The sequence below is a fragment of the Hylaeus volcanicus genome, chromosome 6 (genome assembly GCF_026283585.1).
Source record: "Hylaeus volcanicus isolate JK05 chromosome 6, UHH_iyHylVolc1.0_haploid, whole genome shotgun sequence".
Lineage (NCBI taxonomy): Eukaryota > Metazoa > Arthropoda > Insecta > Hymenoptera > Colletidae > Hylaeus > Hylaeus volcanicus.
In genome coordinates, this window is record NC_071981.1 from 305519 (window position 1) to 326164 (window position 20646).

General features: G+C 35.7%; 2 protein-coding genes, 1 long non-coding RNA gene and 1 other non-coding gene across 5 annotated transcripts in view; 3 read left to right on the forward strand and 1 right to left on the reverse strand.

Annotated features, from left to right (window-relative positions):
• Positions 1-4025, forward strand: LOC128877789 (uncharacterized). Its single transcript, XM_054125318.1, has 3 exons — positions 1-380; positions 2847-3072; positions 3653-4025. Exons 1-3 carry the CDS (start codon positions 233-235, stop codon positions 3789-3791), a joined length of 513 nt encoding a protein of 170 aa, XP_053981293.1. The 5' UTR covers positions 1-232; the 3' UTR covers positions 3792-4025.
• Positions 3803-17479, forward strand: LOC128877784 (phenoloxidase-activating factor 2-like). 2 transcript variants are annotated; one of them, XM_054125291.1, is made up of 9 exons: positions 10377-10969; positions 11943-12303; positions 12823-13497; positions 14250-14413; positions 15120-15279; positions 15595-15872; positions 16147-16358; positions 16644-16762; positions 17357-17479. In XM_054125291.1, the coding sequence occupies exons 2-8, from the start codon at positions 12032-12034 to the stop codon at positions 16758-16760; spliced, it is 1878 nt and encodes a 625-aa protein (XP_053981266.1). In that variant the 5' UTR covers positions 10377-10969; positions 11943-12031; the 3' UTR covers positions 16761-16762; positions 17357-17479. The 2 variants fall into 2 exon arrangements, with proteins under 2 accessions (XP_053981265.1, XP_053981266.1); XM_054125290.1 differs by lacking the exons at positions 10377-10969; positions 17357-17479 and adding an exon at positions 3803-3931 and having other exon boundaries at positions 16644-17112.
• Positions 14421-20646, reverse strand: part of LOC128877790 (uncharacterized) — an 8807-nt gene continuing 2581 nt past the window's right edge. The window contains exons 2-3 of the long non-coding RNA XR_008457303.1: positions 15155-15352; positions 14421-14736 (exon numbers count right to left, since the gene is read on the reverse strand). This is a non-coding gene — a long non-coding RNA (uncharacterized LOC128877790). The remainder of the gene's footprint in view (positions 14737-15154; positions 15353-20646) is intronic.
• Positions 17493-17564, forward strand: Trnah-gug (transfer RNA histidin (anticodon GUG)). Its single transcript has one exon. It is a non-coding gene; the product is annotated as a tRNA-His (tRNA).

Here is a 20646-nt window from a genome sequence, read left to right on the forward strand (position 1 = left end):
ATTTCGCCGCTCGAACACTTCGCATCTGATCGCTCCTGTCGACACTTTCTTTACGCGTCTTGTCATCGCATCGACGTTTCTTGACTGATTATCATTCGATAATTATTTCTTAAATAATTACTCGCTAAACACTCACTTCTTAAATAATTATTCGCTAAACACGCGTTTTTTAAATAATTATTTAATCAATTTAGCGCGTTAACGCGCGAACATATCTTCAACACTGATCGAGATGCGCCAGGTGTGGATCGTGCAACAATTACCGATGCCAGAGGTGTCGAACGTGTTTTATCCATTGAACACGAGCCTGGAGGACGAAATGAAGAGATTGTTTACGAACTTCTGGATCGAGAAGACTACATCTGCGCCTTCGGTAAATGGTAAGTCGTTTCTTTTCTCGGTTTTCATATTAATTAGGATTTACTGGAAATAGATGCGATGGTTGTCTTTAAATCATAGCTTTCGTTCACCTTGCCGGCGAGGAACAGATTCGTGTTTCAAAGTGTTTTAATTTGCCGTGCGCTCAATGTCGCGCTAGGGAACTTGTAACATAATCGTTTTGCGTCGTACAGTTACATAGATAGCATTGTTCGTTTAATCATAAATTAAGTCGGCAGATTATTATACGTTTTCATGAATTTCTTTTTAGTCTACAATTTATTAGATCTACCAGAAATACATATTCCATATTCATTAAAAACGATATATAAATTGCAATCATCCTGTCAAGATGTCATAAATAATGATAAAAAATTACATTATTCGATAAAATTTATTCAATATACGAGAAATTTATTATTTTGTGTTATTCTAAAAACGAACAGAACTTTTTGGTAGATGTGATACATACATTTTTTCGAGCATCCCTTTTCGTTTAGAATAAAAGAAACTAATTATTAATAATTATTTTTGAGAATTTCGGATCTTATAATGTATAACGAAATAGCGTCGACAGTTTGTATACCGAATTTCTGTTTCGCTATGGTCACCCTGTCATCTGCCACAAACTTCATTTGTTTTCGATGGATACATACATATTGTGACACGTAGTTTCGTGTCAAGTTTAAAGGAATCCTTTTTTAATTAAATCAAACTGAGAAATATTCATAATGTAGCATAGGAGATTTAAACTGAAACATTTTAGATATTCTTAAAATATCAGATAGTCGAATTTCAAATTGTGTATCCAGATCGTAATTGTGCGCCAAGTTTTGATCCGATCTTTCCGTAGTTAGTAATCAATCGAATCGATAAGAGGAATTCTAAAACGTGCCCGTGGCACAACTGGTTATCGTCGATTCGTAGAACCCCTTTATTGAGTCCAATTCGCCGAAGTCAAGAAACTTCAGTAAATATACTTTCTATTTACTTCTCGATCGTAGCTTAATTTACTGCGGTGTTTCCCGAACTAGAACGGCGCACTACAGAAAATGTAATTACGTGTAATTAAAGTAGAGTTCTTGATCTTTCGAATGGGATAGGTACATACCGATTAAAAATATTATTCAAAGAATAATTAAACACATGGATTTAATTAAATTGGAAATAATTTCTATTTATATTAATGTAGAGATATTCTTAGTTTATTCGAAAATTATTTAATTCATTTCGTATTTTTATTAGAATAGAAATAACATTAAGTTGAGCAAATTTTATTCTCATGCACGAAGACCTTTCCACAGATTTATTATTCGTTATTCAATTCTACCTTTGTTAAAAGCAGTACAAACTAGCCAAATGTGTAAAACACAAATGACTTCTATCTAGATGTATACTAAACACGTAATAATTAATTCCATGAAGAGTTTGAGAAACGCTGGCACAGGCTGTCGAATTCTGAGAAAATGATGTCACCTATACATGTAGGGGGTACTTGGTCGAGATGAAAACAAAGATAAACGTTAACGAATGTCGTTAATCTTTTTCTCTCGATCGAATTTTGAAGCGCGTATTTATGATACTCTATATTTACTTTTCGGTCGAGCATCGATTCCATGGCGGTTTCTCCTTCATCTTAAAAATACGATGACTATTTACAAAGTGTGAAATCGGATACAGCAACCGTTATTCTCTCGATTCATGCGCTATCGAACTCTCCGGTCGGCAAAAAGACTCAACGAAAATAAACGATCCGGCGCGATAATTAAGCAGCCATACATTTTTGTTTCGGTCTTTTTTTTCACCTTATCATTAAGGATATACACAATTGTTTTTCAGAAATTTGTAAATAATTAGCCGCCGTTTATATTTATATTTGATATATATTGAATTATATAAGTACCATTTTGTTTCGCAACTTTTTCCACCTTTTAAGAGATGTACACATGTCATTTGTTTCTAACCATTCCAAGTATGTACATATAGTTGTAAAAACAATATGACGAGTAAATATTTCTGTTTAAACCACAATCATAAGTAATCAAATATAAAGGCACATAATTGATTTTTACGTGTAATAATAATACATAATCAAGCAAACAGACAACTTTTAATCTTCTCTCAGTCACATTCTATAAAAACACATATAGTTGTAAAAACAATATGGCGAGTAAATATTTCTGTTTAAACCACAATCATAAGTAATCGAATGTAGAGGCACATAATTGATTTGTACGTGTAATAATTTTCAAGTACATAATCAAGCAAACACACAACTTTTAATCTTTTCTCAGTCACATTCTATAAAAACACATATATGTATTCAGACTTGTACCACGTACCAAAAATCGGCATGGACTTTTCAGACAAACCAATATAAATAGTTTTTACAACAAAACAACTATAATTCATAATAATTTTACCTACACTCTCAATTAATATAATTTTTGTGATGTTGAATGTTGTAGTTGAGGATGTCATGGAAGAGTTCCGTCACAATGGCCGCGACTTCGAGTACTGTCCAGATATGGACAGCGACGCATTGCACGAAAAGTCGCCGCCACGTCGCAAGAAGAACAAGAAACCTTTGCCTACAGAATGCGTTTTCTGTAGAAACAATGGCGAAGAAGAGACTTACTACAGGGAACACTTATTGAAAGACGTCGATGGCCGCGTCCGTTGTCCAGTCTTGAGGTAGACATTGCGAAATTTCAATTTTACCATGTATTTATAGATGACGCAATTACGTTTATGCAGCAGACGATTCAGAAAGTATATTTCTGTGGTTAGAAATATTTCTCCATGGTCCTTTAGTGTTTCATCTTTTATCATTTCTAATCTTATATAATCTGAGGTTTAGACATTTCTCTTAGCACCCCGTCGCAGCGAACAAACGTTTATTTTACCTGTATTGTACCTATTTTATCCAACGTCTTGATACACAACGAACATCGAATTTTAGACCAATCAATAGAGCATTTTTGTGTGACAAAAATAGTAACAGCAAACCGATTGTGCAGTTACATAAAATGGGATGCGTAGATTAATAGGTATATGTTTTTCATTTCAACTCTGTTCCGTTTTCCTTGCACAATCGATTTGCTGTTACTATTTTTGTTACAAAAACGCTGTTTTAATTCTCTACCGAATGGCCTATTTACAATTATCGCGAGCGAATCTTAACGGACCTTAGAATTTTCAAACAGGCGAAATAACTTGAAATGTTTTAAATTTCTCGCATTCACACCGTTTTTTCTCCTTTGTCTGTCCTCAGAGCGTACACGTGTCCAATTTGTGGCGCTACTGGCGACGAAGCCCATACGATCAAGTACTGTCCAAAGAACCCTGGAACGTGGACAACCGTGAACGCCTTCAAACTGTTGAGAAACTCGATGGGCAAACGACGCAAGTAAAAATGCGCGTGCATTTTTACTCGACGTCCTCGCGTCGTTATCGTGTTAAAAAACGACGCGACGATTTTCTTCGAGGGCTCGACGCTTGGAGCTTCGAAATTCGACATCTTCGATCGTTCCTCTGTATCATCTGCTGGCAGGTAATCGTGTCGTTGACACCCTTCGAAGTAACAAATCAACGAAAGTATATCGAGCGGTAATAAGCAATATACATGTATATATGTATATTTAATAGATTCCTAAGAACGATTTGTCCAATGAAAGTTACCACTCGTTGATCTATCAACCAAGTATATCTGTCGTACAGATTGCGCTGTCGAACACGGACAGAGTCCAGGTCGCGCAACAGGGAGGAAAATTTATTTTACATTTTCTTTTCGGTATCGAAACATTTTTATAGTTGGTGTAGAGGGAATAATAACGACGAAGATAATTTTTCAGTCTTGAACAAATCTTTATTAACTTCTCGGTCTTTAACTAATACATCTTTAATATTGAACGGTAACCAGAATGGAGGACAATTCTGAACACAATTGTTATAATTAGTTTTGACATTACTAATTGTGAGCGAAAAAACTACGATAAATTCGAACGTACAACAATTGAGAAATAAAATAAAAATACTTAGAAACTATTCACAAAAGTGTAGAAAACGCCTATTAGAAATATCGGGAGGCCACTAAGTAACATACAAAATAAACAAATGATCGAAACGGTTTATAAATATTAATTTATAAGTAAAATAAATTTTCGGAACCTGCGACGAACGAAACGGAAGTGCCTTAAGTATTACGTAATTCTGGGTCACCTTGTACCGGATCATCGAGCTTGTAGCGCGGATTGTCGAGAAATTAGGAGGCTACAGCCAAAGATCATAGTTCGTAGAAACTATTTATACTTTTTCGTGCCATATGTTCTCGGTGAAAATATTTCGTTTGTTCCTTAACGAATAACATCGCAAATTTCATCGTCGTTACGAAGAAAATTCATTTTCTTAGACAGAAGACGCGCATTTACAGATACAACATCGAGTCAGCAGTTGATATTGATCCTTTTCTTTTTTTTAATCGAGCGTGTATTGTGCATTTACACGTATTGATCCCGACGGAATTTTTTTCGCAATGATTGGCACGGTAGCTTGTTTAAAAAACATATTTGTCGTAGCTATAGTTCCGACGCTCCATACTATATTTCTATAATATACATTCCCAAGATTCTAATCACGATAAATATGGAATTTGATCGCATTGGCGTAGAATTTGCGAAACCTTTACTCGTATTTTTCTAAACGATTTTAGACGTTAATGCAACGAGCACTGTGATAACGAGACAATCCCTTTTTACGCGGAAGCCGTGCATTACACGATTCGTTCGACTACTACAATTACGTATTCAGATCTTGTCTTTTAAACTAATTACGCCGTCGAAAGAAATTTTGAGAATTAGATCGAACGGTAAAATCCCTCTTTCATCTTACGATGTTTCACGGCCTAAGCAATTCCAGAGTTAGATTTTAACTCGCCTAATTAAGTGCAAATATATATATATTCTCTTCCACGAGACGATAATACGATTAGATTTAGAATGACTTTTCTACATATCGATGGAGAATGTAGTTCTCTTTTATTTATAATAGAGTTGTTGCACAGATACAAAGACTGTGTTTGTATTATATTAAACACGAGAGAGCATTCTTTATAAACTACTTAATCCTTTAAGCGGTCAGGTGGACAAATACGGCCAGTGAGAGTTGAAGTTCCTTTTACGCGTTAATTATTGGGTAGGCTTTAACACATTCGAGATCCGATGACTCAGCCGATGGGTCACATTCAAAGTTTAGCTCGTGTGGGTTAAGGAAAATTAAAATTGATGCTTGCGAATTGAGAAATCAAGTTAAGTACGCGGGTAGTTGGTACAAAAATTATTTAAAACAATAATAACTGATATTCTAAATCAGCGCCTGCCCAATCCTGTTCTATTGGGTTGTCCGGAATGTTCGTGCCAATTTTTAAGAAACATTTAAAGACACGTTTGAATTTTGATATATATTTTGAAATACATTTTAAAATTCCCTTTATAATATAAATTCAGATAACTAAAAACCGGCATGAACTTTTCAGACAACCCAATAAATAACAACGCTTGCATTAATTACCCGCGCATATAATTTTGAAAAATAGAATCTGATTGCGCGAGTTTGCAGCGCTCGTTCGTTCAATTTTTATCTCACTCGACTCTAGAATGTAATAGTTACCATATATAAATAGTGAACACGATAATTCATAACTATTCTCGTCAATGTTCCTTGTTTTATTTTGCGCGACGAATAAATAAAAACAGAAGAGCTTAGCATCGTAGTTCTTTGTGTATGCGCAGTACCCGATATATCGTTTTCTTGGAACTCTGCTCGTCACGCAAAACCTTTTCTGTTCCTGTGTGTTCGATCATGAGGTCTCATCGAAGGTTGCGACGGGGATACGAAAACCGTTGTGTGTTTACATTCTTTTGTTCGCCACACTTGGATGAACTGATGGTCGGATCGACGCTGTTTCAGGCAGTGGGTTTTTTTTTGTTCGACGGTTCACAGATTTAACACGTGCGCGAAAATGAAACTAGAACAGTGGTTCTTAACCATTTCGAGCGTAATTTAAAAATAGATCGAGATATGGATAAAATTGTCCACGGCTCTTGATCGCAAATAATTGGGTAATTATAGAAAACAGGTACATCCTCACCGATTTCGATGATTTTTAAATATGTTGTAGAAATCAACATTTTCAATAACATTTTCCTATACGTATAACCGTCGCTCGGCCTTAGTTTCCGAGATATTTGCACTCTTTGTTCGATTAAAAAATAAATTAGTGTATCATATCTACCGCATATAGTCAAATATTCACGCAAGTTCATTTTTAATCCTTTGAAAGTAATCCGTTCAGTAACGACGTCAGTGTCAAACTAATTTTTTCTGAGCCTAAACAATCGCGTAAACAATCGACGATTAACGACTCTACGGTTACACACACACTGCTACAGACGCGTAGCTATGCGCAATATTTATGTTGGTAGTAGCAATGGTATTTTGCAAATATCTCGGAAACTAAGGCCGAGCGACGGTTACATGAAAAAAAAAAGTGTTATTGAAAATGTTGATTTCTACAACATATTTAAAAGGTTTGACACCGACATCGTTACTGAACGGATTACTTTCAAAGGATTAAAAATGAACTTGCGTGAATATTTGACTATATGCGGTAGATATGATACACTAATTTATTTTTTAATCGAACAAAGAGTGCAAATATCTCGGAAACTAAGGTCGAGCGACGGTTATATGTATAGGAAAAAGTTGTTCAAAATGTTGATTTCTACAATATATTTAAAAATGATTGAAATCGGTGAGGATGTACCTGTTCTCTATAATTACCAATAATTGTAATAAGAAATAAATTGGATAAAGGAAACGTTGCGGTTAAGAATCATTGAACTAAAACGGAGAATAGTAGCACGCGAACGAGCGTTGCGACAAACCAAAGATTCCGAGCTCCTTTCGAAATCTCGATTCGGGTCGATGGTATTAACGTATCTTCAGAATACTTATAATTTCGATACTCAATTATATTTATCGTATTGTATATTATCTAGCGTGTAAGATTTAGGGTAGAATAGCTTTTACGATGGACGATTAGTTCGGTATCGAAGGTACAATTTTCGCCGCTTATTAATAATTTTTCATTAACGGACCAATTGGTAACTGAACAGTTGCACAGTTGCGTAAAATGGTACCGCTTGTTTACCGACAGCGTATACCTATTATCCGTCATCCTTAAAACGGTCTTAAAAGTGTCGATACTGCTTTTGTACACGTTTAATTTTAACCCTTTCGTCGCGGTACTATACGAATTTTTCTCCATCGTAAATGAATTAGTGATGCAAGCTCATAAATGTATGTATGTATATTAATTAACCATATTAATGTTTTTTATAACCAAAGTTCCTACAAAAGTAATTGGTAGTTATAAGTGTTAGGATATGAGTAGGAAATGAGGATGACAATTGCTACGAGACGTGCCAATGCACCGCGACTATCGCGTACGGTATGACAGACTATTTCGACTGTATAGAAAAAAGCAACATGTTGCTTAGATAACGAAACCAATTAATTGGTTCGTGCAATTGGTTGCACTCAATTGGTTCGTGCAATTGGTTGCACTCAATTGGTTCGTGCAATTGGTTGCACTCAATTGGTTCGTGCAATTGGTTGCACTCAATTGGTTCGTGCAATTGGTTGCACTCAATTGGTTGTTTAGCCCTTTGCTGTCGCGCAACTTTATGGAGATAAGATTTAGACTAATACTTTGATAACGATATCAATATACATTGAGACTAATTCAGTATTTCAACGTTTGTTATTAATATTGATTGAGCTTGAGACAGCAAAGGGTTAAAAATCCGTTATTAGTCTGATGTTTCTAGATCTTAACGATACGAATTATTTGTAAGGCTGTTGTGCTTAGAATTTATTATAATTAGTACTATTCGCAAAGGTAAAAAAAGAACCAAATTTTAGCGTAGTCAACTGCAGTATTCGAAAGTATTAAATATACGCGGTAGGGTTTTGCGTGCAATTTTCCATTTACACGCGTAACGTTACCAAAGAGGAAAAGGTAGTAATAAGATCGTTTTCTCATTCGTTTTATCGAGGGTCTCGAATTATAAAGTAGATACAATTTTCAGAACAAAAACACTTTGGAACCCAAACGGTTCGTAACGGTTCACTTACTATAATTATTAGGTTATCCAGAAAGTTCGTGGCAATTTCTAACAAAAATTAAAGGCATATAATATATATACATGTATTTATTGAATCACATAGGTGCAATTTTGTTCCACAACCTTTCCACCTTTTAACACGTTCACTGCCAGACTAATACTCTTAAAAATTTCTACTGCGATTAAATTTTGTTTACAGACTATTGGAAACTGCGTAATGAAGCATTTATTGTGGTATTTAGTTTTGTAACTTCGTCAAAGTTCAAGTGTTTCATTTAAATTCATTTTCTGTGACACTTAACTTTCAGAATTAATTTTCGTAGATTTTCAATGAAAAGCACTGTCACCCATATATGGGTGACGTGGCGATCAACGAGTTAAGGGATGTATACATGTTATTTATTTTCAACCATTTCGATATACAGACTGTCGCAAAAATGTTGTAACACATTGAAAGGGGTGATTGGGAAGGTAATTTGAAACAACTTTTTCCTTAGCGAAAATGTTGTCCGAGGCTTCGTTGAGGAGATATTAACGGAAAACAATGACCAATCAGAGTGCGCGTATACCGCTACCGCGGCCGCTCCAATGGTATCCGCGCGCTCTGATTGGTCAGTGTTTTCCTTTAATATCTCCTTAACGAAGCCTCGGACAACATTTTCGCTAAAGAAAAAGTTGTTTCAAATCACCTCCCCAACCATCCCTTTCAAGGTGTTGCAACATTTTTGGGACACCCTGTATTCAGACCTGTACCACCTACCAAAAATCGACATGGACTTTCCGGACAACCCAATACATAGAAAAAAGAATATACAACAATAACACATTTAAAATTAAAATTTAAATCCACGGTTGTCGATAAATAAAAACACAACTCGTTAAACCGTATAATATATTTAACTATATTTTTCCAAACAAGTTAAAATTGTGTCTACTTTATCAAAGAGGGCTTCTGCCTTGGGCAGCCGACTTCGCAGAGTAGAATGATTCATAATAAAACGCGAGATGACGTTGCCGTAATCCGATGCCCCAGCGTGGTTTACGATTCAGATGCAGGTGATAACGTAGTTATAGCAGCACAATAGTTCCCTACGTTACGGAGGTAGTTTCTTCGATGATTATTACGCCCCGTGCATTCCATACTCTCGTTCCATGTTCATTTCGCTTGTCAATATCATATACACGTGTATCCTAACACTTCATCGAGCTTGTCCCACGAGAATTGTACAAATGTTAATTTCTCCGTTACATTGCAACCTATCCTATAGGTATAAATATATGTAATCGCGTAACGTTTAAACGAGATTTTTTCCAGATAATGATCGGCGATAACGATTCTTGTTTATTTTGAATTTATGCGAATCGAACGCGCGTCCGGCGGTATATTTTGGTTTGCTTTTCCACTGAGCGAAGTCGCTGAGAAACTTTTTACGGTAATAATTCATGCGTGCGCCTGAAATATTGAAATTGTAACTTTAAGGTACAATTTTGCGTACTATCGTCGTAATGTACAATATACATATATACACATATTTGTATCTCGTTAATTTTTCTAACTATTAATGTATATTATTATGTTATTATTTAAGCGTACGTAGTCTGCTAATTCGTATCATGAATACTGATGTTTAAAAAACTATATTGCAATTTAAACGACTGTAATCCTTTATTTCCCTATCTATGTTATTATACATCAAGGTATTTTTCAATGTAACTTTGGAATTTAATTACGTATCATGTATACTCCGTTCCGTTTTTCTTTAAGAGTACGAACTTGTATCTTTTATTTTCAACTTATCTTCTATACAATCAAAAAAGGAGGAACAATTATTAGAATATTCTCGAATGTACATATTTCACTGTCAGATCGCTCATTGATACCTCGAGTAATTGGTACAACGGTTAAAAATAGAATGGACTCGTTTACCTACATAGAATTGAGAACAATCGAGGTTTAATCGTCGAGAATCAGTAGTACACGCGGTGCGCGAATGAAATAGAAAAATAGATGTTTTATAAGTAAGTCATTAAACATCGCGTGACTAGTAGTTTCATGGAAACTGTCCGCATTTTGTGCACCGCACGCGTCGACGAGCACAAACCGTTGTTTCGTACCTCCGCTACCGGTAGTAGCAATTTTGCTTCTGTTTTTTAATAATAATTGCTTACAAAAGTTTCTTACTGTTCATACTTGCCGAGTTGCTGAAGATATACTTATAGGATTGGCGATCTTTTTTTCATATATCCTTCTTTGAAATTTATTCTTTTTAATTGTTTAAAATCGGACGCAGTATCGCGAAAATATTGTTCGGGTGCAATCAGTTGATTCGCCTTGAGTTATTGTGCGCGTGAATCAAATCGCAATTATTCACGGTACTTTGTAGCAACACCTAAACGTTCAGTAGGTAAGTAGGTCGTTTATTATACTCGTTTCTGCATGGTCGGTTAGTGGCAATTTTGGAATAAATTTTCTTCGACAGATGAAGGTTTAATTCTTGTCAATGGCAAAACGGAAGGAAACAAGAAAAGTATACCTAATTTCTTCTCCCTTTCTCCATTTATTGTCAAACACCATTCGTGACAAAATAATTACTAAATCGATGGGACAGCCAGGATTAATATTAGAAGTTAGACATTATCATTGTGCTTTACGATTGTATTCAATGCTTAATGAATTGCTGTAGGGTCAATAATGAATTCTCAATACCCTTTCGCATTTAATTTATATTTACTGATTTAAAGCAGCTGATTATACACTTCTACACAAGTCACATACAATTGAAAGTCACACTCTATTGAAAAAGTATCATTTACACCATTTCATCAGTCACGGGAGAAAAAAGTTCAAATTAAATGTCTGTGATTATTAGTCTGCGGATCTTTATGCATTTATAGGAAATTATAGGAAACTACAAAATGCAAACAATATGCAAGAATATAAAGAAGATTGAAAGTAAAGTTGTGTTATAATATTTGCACAATAAAATAAATTCCTATATAGGTTCAATTTTTGTAGGCACGTTCGCGAAGATTTTATTTTGCACAAAGATCCACAGTCTAGTAATTACACACTCCTACATAAGTTACATACAATTCTTTCATATGTTAGTAAATTTAGTATCACGTGAAATATTTTTGCACCCCATTGAAAAAACGTTCTCAAAGCCAGTTATTTGATTAATTGATTACTGGTGAAATCGCAAGCACAAATTGCAATTTTACTTCATAAGATCATGAAAGTATTAATATTTATCTCGGGGTGGAGGGGCGCAAGTAACCCGTGACGTGCCCCCATTATTTGTAAAATCGAGAATCGGTCCTGGCAACAATGATAACCATTAGCCGCCTATCTGAATCTGGTAATTCCCGGTGTGTTAGGAAATACAAGGCATCCTGTGTGTACATAAACGTCGACTGGCGTTATAAATCGTTCAATAGAGGACGAGCCACTGGACGGAAAACAAGTCATGTCGCGGCTCCTCGCGTCGGCGTGTGCTATCTCGATCGTCCTAATGATTTCGGAAACCGTGTCGCTGGATCGACCTGGCCGGGGTACGACGAGACAGCTCGAATCGTCACCCTTGTTCTTGTTCCACTTGCTGAAGCTGAAGCACAAGATTCAGAGAATAGAGAACATTCCGACCATACCGTCAACCGCGGATTGCATTTGCATACCTCACTATCTGTGTGACATCAATGGTACCGTCACGCCGGATAAGATCGGAACGATCGATATTCGGTGAGTGAACAAATTGTTTAAATAAAAAATAAGGAAAATGATAGGATAGGAAATTGATAGGAAAATCAAAGTGATCTTTGGAAGACATATTTTCTTTAGTAGACATAGTTCCTTTAGTACAATTTTGTATATTATAATACTTGAAGTCGTATTCAAGGCCATATTTTATGTCGTTGAGTGGACAAATTAACTAAAAACATTGCAAATCTCTGGCCTTCATAAAGAAATCAAAGTGATCTTTGGAATAGTACACATATCTTCTCTAGTACAATTTTGTTTTACAATTACGTAGTTGAATTTGCTTTCCAAAGCCTAGAAGACTATACTTGTGTTGCCTATTAAAAACAACATCAGTGATCTTGATACCTTGAAGAGAAGTAACTAAAATATTTATAATTGTTTTGGAGTCACATGTCATGTTATGTGAAGCATTCTCTATAATAAACTGCTTCCTTTTTTATAGCAAACAAAGTGACCAAACAAAAATAAATTAACTAACATTAGTTACTTTAATTTTAGATATAGAAGATGTACGGGTGACTTGGAAGTCTGCTGTCGCCTGGTGAACGCAACCACCACGACAACTACTACTACAACTACGACCATGCGAACTACCACGACAACTAAAGCAACTACTACAACAACTAAAGCAACTACTACAACAACTAAAGCACCAACGACCACGACCACGACCACGACCACAACTCTTCCGCCAATTATATTCCCGAATTCAGGATCCCCTAATGCTGAAATCTGTGTATGCGTGCTGGCGACGCAATGCGATCCAAATGGAATCATTGGATCGTCAGGCGAGGGTGTGATCAACCCCCGAATACAATACGTCCAATGTCCCAGCAGCAATCAGGTCTGTTGCATGCCAACAGCAGTGATACAGTATCCTACAACTCCTCGTCAAATCTGCGTCCTTTGTGGAAGCACGATCCAGTGCAGCAATGGGGTCGTGGTTCCCGTGAACGTCGGGGTCGTGAACCCCGTGGTGACCTACCAACAAACGTGCCCAGTGCCCACTACCTGCTGCCAAGGGGTTAATCCAATATACAACAACGGGATTCCAGTGGTACTGGGGCCCGTCAGGTACGCCAACACTCCTCAGGCTTGTTACTGCGTCAAGAGCTGGCTGTGCGCCCCTGGAAACTCGGTCAGTTGGGATAACGCTGGCGCCATTGACCCCAGGTCAGTTTGGAATGATTCCATTAACTGGATAATGGATTAAATTAACACTTTGTTTTGTTTGATTATTCAGATACAGTTCATAGCTTGGAAAAGCATTTTCTACATTAGGAATATTAGAATAAATTTACACTTTGTTTAGCTTTTTATTTAGAGACAGTTCATAGCTTGGAAAAGAATTTTCTACATTAGGAATATTAGGATATATTAATCTTGGATTAGATTTCATTTCTACATACTGTATGCCTGAGAATATTTTGTTTATTTAACCATATTACATAAATAGTAACGATACAATAGTATGACAAAACTAAAACTAAATAACGTGTAATAAGAACTATTTAATACCGATCAGTTTCAGTACTACAGTTGCATCTCTATAATAATTAAAAATAGAATACATTTAAAATGTACTAGTTACATTTCTCACATATAAAATATTTTTGAAGATTTATCTCAAGGGTACAGATGTTTATAAGGGATACAGTTGCATCTATATAATAATTAAAAATAGAATACACTTAAAATGTACTAGTTAAATTTCTTACATATAAAATATTTTCGAAGATTTATCTTAGAAATAAAAAAAAGGGTGCAGATGTTAATGTACTGCAGTTGCATCTTCATAATAATTGAAAATAGAATACACTTAAGGTGTAATACTTAAATTTCTCATATATTATATACAAGATTTATTTTACAAATAAAAAGAACAGTTCCTATGTTAACGAGATCGACTTGAACTTTTGTTCCAGGTTTTCCGCGTGTTCCTCGGCGGACGAGGTTTGCTGTCGAGCTGCAACAATCGGGGTGCAAAGTGGTCGTAATTTACAAGATGGAACGGCGGAGAACATAATGAACGGAGAGGCTTCGTTTTCTCAAGTGGGATGCGGCCTCTGGAATAGGACGTATGCCCCAGGTAGGTGGTGAAAGTCATTTAGAATTCATGGATTTGGTAAAAATATCCTGTGAAGTATTCTTGAAAATATTCCCCCTTGACTCGTGCCCTTGGAAAAATGTGCCGTGCCCCATTAGGAAATTTATAGCTCCCATCGAAAATCATTGTTACACAAGGGTTGGGGTCACCAGTGCTGATGCATCTTTCTGCTAACGTTTCTTTTTATAGTTCTCTGCCTTTAGGGTTGGCGACTCTTGAGACTCGCTGTGACCTCCTCAAGAGTGTAGAATAAATTAAGTTCAACCGACTCGTATGGTTTAACTTTCACCCCGCGGACGAACAAGCTGAAACACGCAAACTCGATAGATTTTGGTACAATAATAGATTGCAATAATCTCAACAAGTAATAAGAACTAGAGTGATTATAAGCGAATTAATAACATATAAACCAGAGGGTGAAATATCTACTTATGTTAAGTTCAAGAGACACAAATATTCCTCTTTGTTATATTTGTAATAAATTTTAAATTAAACCGTGCACTGCACAAATCGATCAACCCCTCTTCTTGAAAACTCTTAAATTTTAGTGTCAACGCACTTGGTCTAGAAGTAACTTGTTATATTTCATCGCATTTCTCGACTTTTTGTTTTATGGAGTTTTGTGCAATGAACGACTCAATTATTACTAAATAGTTTAGTAGAAAAACAAATGGTTTCGTTTTCATAGCACAGCCGTACCCTGCGGGCAGTGGAAGAACCTACTTCGCGGAGTTTCCATGGATGGTTGCCCTCCTAACGGTGCAGTCGGATGGCAAGTACCTGTTCCAATGCGGTGGATCGCTGATCACCAATAAAGCTGTCCTAACAGCCGCTCATTGCGTCAACAAGTAAGCATAGACCAATCCTGGCATACTTGAAGTCTGTGAATTCCAATATCTGAAAAGGCAGAAGCAATAGCACCTGACAGGTGCAAAGGAAAACTATTTAGAAACTCTGGATTTTTAATTATAATATAAGTGTACTCTGGCTTGCTAGTTTTGAAACTACAGTTCAAACAATTAGCAAACCTGTTCTATCGGTTCATGAAACAAGAGTATTTAAAATACGATTACTTATTTATCTTTGCACCCGTTAAATCGTTGTTACTTCCATCTTTACATCTCTTACATTTCTTCCATCTTATAAGAAACAACTGTTTTCAGCCTGAGCAACAATAGATTGGTGGCGCGCATCGGTCAGCTAGACTTGGAAAAAGGACCCAAAGCTCAACCAGCGCCCTATCAAGATGCCAACGTTAGGGTTGCTGTGACCCACCCTTCATTTTACAGCGCAGCTCTGTTCAATGACATCGCAGTGCTCATTTTAGACAAACCAATCAATCAAAGCATCAACGCTGTTCCCATTTGCATACCGCAACAGGGATTGATTTTTCCTGATGGCACCCAGTGTATCGGGACAGGCTGGGGAAAGAACTCTTTTGGTGAGCTTTCTAAAAGTTCTAACCTACATACTAATGTCCAATAGTAAAATTAGATAGAGAAGATAAAGAAAGAAAGATAAGCAAATGTAGGAATGGTGGACTAATTACAGGAGACTAAGGACTATGGTTACAGATTATAATTTATGTGTTATGACTAGACTGCGGATCTTTATGCAAACACGTTTTCTCGGATATTTAAGACAATATAATAATAAACTTTTATTTTTTGATTTTCGAATCCCTGCACTCGGCCGACATGTTGACAATATTGCAGGTGGTGCATACCAGACCGAGCTGAGGAAGGTGGAGATTCCCATTGTAAGCAGGGCCGATTGTCAAAGTCGACTTAGGACCACGAAATTGGGCCCATATTTTCAGCTGCATGGCTCGTTTTTGTGCGCCGGGGGGCAAGTAAATAAAGACACGTGTCAAGGGGACGGTGGGGGTCCTTTGGTCTGTCCGACGGCCACCGGCCAATTCTTTCAGGTAAATCGGCTGATTGTAAACTAATTTGCACGCTGCGCTTTTGTGTTAGGTATACTTGGCGAACGTCCTTTCGAAAAAGAGCGTCGCTTTGAGGATCCTTTTGACATCACGTGCCTGATATGTTTTATATCCAAGGTATCCGTGGTGAAACGTTTTCAAATACAGTTTTAAATACAGTTTTAAATACAGCGAAGAAAAATACAGTTTCGAAGGAATTGAAATTTATTTATTAATCGATTCATTAACTTTTTTCTCTTTTTACTGACAAGTGTTTTTTTCTTTTAGGCTGGCATCGTGTCTTGGGGGATCGGTTGCGGCACGTCGAATGTACCCGCTGTTTATACAAACGTCGCTCAGTATACACAGTGGATCGATCAACAACTGGCAACTTACGGAGCGTGACAGTACGTTCTCAAATTCTTGTTCGATCTGATTCTTTATACAAACGCGTACATTTTAAAATCGCAATTTATGTGTAAGGAACTTGGAGTTAGAATGATTTAATATTCATAGTACCTGTTCACTTTCAAATGAGCTAGGAAAGCGACGGTGGAAAAGGAAAATATTCCTTGCAAAATTTTTAGCGAGATACAATAACCGATATTTTTTAAAGCGATCTACTTCGACGACGAACTGCAAATAAAATGAATATTTTTTAACCGTTCCCTTTTTTTTTAATCCATTCTCCGATTGGTGAATTTTTGGCACGTTAATAATTCGTTGTAGTTGAGAATAGATATCGAGCTGGAAGGATCCCTAGGAAATCGATAGGATATTATCACTTCGCCGGAAATGTATGTTTTGTTCTTTAAAAGCAGAATCACTTTTTAGCCTAAATGAAAATATTAATTGGTACTATCAAAACAAAGTTAATTTAATTCACGTTCGTAGAGTAAAGGATCGCCTCATGTTGCATTTCTTTCGATCGTTTTGAATATGAAAATTAAAATTGTAACTCTCAAAGCTCCAACTAATTCGAATGCCGCTCATTTGATTAGATACACTTATGCTGATAACAACCTGCACGAGACGGTCCTGATTAGAAGATTAGGTGATTATCTTAGGTAAGACACAAATTTATCTTAACATATTTAGTCAATGTAAAATTCGAGTCTGTGATCAATTCTTCGAATAGCCGTGATCGTCTAGTGGTTAGGACCCTACGTTGTGGCCGTAGTAACCCAGGTTCGAATCCTGGTCACGGCAATGTGCACATGTTCACATTGTCACGGTGGAAGTTTATTTTTTATTTATACTAACAAAGTATCTCGTATATATCGCGTAACAGAAATACTTTAGATTGCCAAACGTCATTAATTATCATATTTGCAAATATCAATCTCGGTAAAGTATTAACTTCTTGAGGGATACTGGTGCGTACGTGCGCGTTTAATATCCGAGTTCTTTATAACATTTTTGCTTGGAAATTTTCATTAGAAGCGTAATAAAATATTTGCAATTAAATATTCACAGGTAAACATAAAATTTTTGTTCATTTCTAATAAATAGTCCCTCAAGAGGTTAATGGAAACATCTAAGCATATTGCGGCAACAAACGGTGTTTATAAAAATATTGTTTACAGTCTTGATAAATAGACAATTGAAATTTGTATGGAAAGTCGCAACACGGTATTCAGTTTCTCGTCATCAATTATTTGCTTATCGTTACATGCCATGCAACTTGATGCAAATGCAGCGATAGGAATTACCGTGAAATCTGCGTGTGGCATCGAAAACTATTACTCGACAAACATTGCTGCGACCCATTTATTAATACGCAACGTGCATCCATTTTTCTCTCTTTTAACCGACGTCGAAACCAGTGGTGGACAGTCTTTTTTATTACTAGACCAAATACGTAAAATAAAATAGTAGCTACAAAAATTGAAAAAAGTAGCTATAAAATTGTAGTTAAATATTTTATTCAAATCTATTAACAAATGCTGCATTGACCATAAGTGATTTGTTCAGAGCAACAGAGTACACGAATCATGCCGTTCAATGCACAAATCGATTAGCTCCACCGGTCACATAAAAAATTATAACATTACAGGCGATTTCTTTAGTTATTCTTTCTTACTAATTTTATGTACCGTTAGATGAAAGATAGATCTATATTTATACATTCTACAATATTTATCTGAATTTATATCATAAAGGGAATTTTAACAAACAATGTACTTTATTTCATCGTATTTGAATTTTTGTTTTATGGAGTTAATTGATTTGTGCAATGAACGTCTCAGTTATCGAATAATAAATTTATTATTCAAATAAAATGTTACCTACCCTTGAAGGGTGAACTTTGCGCACCACTGATCTAAACTGTTGCAAAGTAAACGAACCATTACGGAATAATCTAAAATAAAAATCTTAAGAAATCAAGAAGATCTGAAAGATCGATTCTAATTGGTTTCGAGACACATTCGAAGAACTCGCAGTTAAGGACTACATTTGACCTTAACACAGAAAATGTAGGGAATTCTGAGAACACATTGAATTCTTCGCACGTTCTTAAAGAACGACGCTTGGAATTTAATTCGAGATCTCAGAAATGAATTATTGTTTCTACGAGTAATTGCAAAACTGACATAAACGTGAATTGCTTGTCGAATAGATAAACAACAAGTAGCCTCCATCATCTCAAAACATAAATATATTGGGTTGGGTAATCAGTTCGTCGCGTTTTATTGAGTAATTTAATTTTTTATTATTTTTCGAGCTTAGAAATGAAATTTCTAACTCAACATTTTCGACATTTGCCTTTCTTCCGCTTTTCATCGAGGCAAATCCTCCGAGCGGTTGCGCCAGCTTTTTTACGAATCGTTATAGGATAAAAGAACAACTAAAACGCTACGAACTTATTAGCCAACCTAATAATTTTCTCAGAGAACAACATCAATATACATATGTCTAAAAAATAATAATTTCATTGTACTCTGGAGGTCCCTTAAAAATGTTTTCGTTTGGTATTGTCTTTATCGACAATAAAAACATAGCCTTGCACCACAGAAACATGTTCCGCCGGAAATAGGAACAGGACAAAACAATAATTGTATTGCGAAAGGAAATTGAAGTTCCTTCCGTTTCAAAGGGAGGATTTCCGTTAGGAAGATAATTCTCATTCGAGTAATAATTCCGATTCTTTTTTATTGAAAAATATAAGAAGTACAAATATAAACGTCTTCGTTAGACACATTTATGGATTTTTAGGTATGTTTAGAGTTTATTTACGTGTCAAGGCGTTTACGAAATATAAATTAGTTAGATGTCCACTAGTTAGATGTTCTGGCGTGAACCACTTGACGACAAGTGGAGGTCGGTCCTATCCTTCAACTTCGTCGACAGCTATTCTAACAGGACACTCTAGAATTTAGAGTCTACATCTGCTAGTTAAACTAGCCTAGTTTATACAAGGACTCGGCCAGTTCCCTATTGTAGACACAGGTCAACGATTGGACTACTCGACTTACCGTCAAGTTTAACGCTAGCCAGATCTTCAAAAATCATTATGTGTGGTCTAGATAGGGGATAAATTAAATTCTTATCCAAATATTGGGTTTTCTGGAAAGTCCATGCCGGTTTTTAGTAAGCGGCGCAGGTCTGAATATATCGGAATCGTTGGAAACAAATAACAAGTGTACATCCCTTAAAAAGTGGAAAAGTTTCAGAACAAAATGGTACATATATAATTCAATAAAAATAATAACATTACAGACGATTTCTTTAGTTATTCTTTCTTACTAATTTTATATACGGTTAGATGAAAGGTGCATCTGTATTTATACATTCTACAATAGTTATCGGAATTTATATTATAAAGGGAATTTTAAAATGTAGATCAAAATATTAGGTTGTCCCAAAAGTTTCTTTCGTTTTATTAATAAGTATTACATACACAATATTTTATGTCTAATGTTGCATTATTGAATTGCGTACGATTCACTGTGCTCCATTACTGTTACAACATCAACACCTAAGAAATTAGATTGTCTATTTATATAAACGCTACCGCACAAATAATTGGTGCAAATTACGAAAGAAACTTTTGGGAGAACCTAATATATAGCAAAATTCAAATGTGGTTTTGAATTTTTCTTAAAAATTGCCACAAACTTTCTGGATAACCCAATTGAAGGTCTCGAATAACAAGTGCAAGCTAACATTTCATTATTTGTTCGATAAAAATTAACACTAAACCTACATAACATATACGATTGTTGTAAAACAACAATATATATATATATATATTTTAATATACATATATTTTTTTACGTGAAACTAAATT

Excerpts from the sequence above, each read along its gene's own strand:
- LOC128877789 (XM_054125318.1), top strand. The coding sequence starts at position 233 with ATGCGCCAGGTGTGGATCGTGCAACAATTACCGATGCCAGAGGTGTCG. Across the intron at positions 381-2,846 it reads ATCTGCGCCTTCGGTAAATG|TTGAGGATGTCATGGAAGAG; the intron begins GTAAGTCGTTTC and ends TGAATGTTGTAG. Across the intron at positions 3,073-3,652 it reads GTCCGTTGTCCAGTCTTGAG|AGCGTACACGTGTCCAATTT; the intron begins GTAGACATTGCG and ends GTCTGTCCTCAG.
- LOC128877784 (XM_054125290.1), top strand. The coding sequence starts at position 12,032 with ATGTCGCGGCTCCTCGCGTCGGCGTGTGCTATCTCGATCGTCCTAATG. Across the intron at positions 13,498-14,249 it reads GCTGGCGCCATTGACCCCAG|GTTTTCCGCGTGTTCCTCGG; the intron begins GTCAGTTTGGAA and ends CTTTTGTTCCAG. Across the intron at positions 14,414-15,119 it reads GAATAGGACGTATGCCCCAG|CACAGCCGTACCCTGCGGGC; the intron begins GTAGGTGGTGAA and ends TCGTTTTCATAG.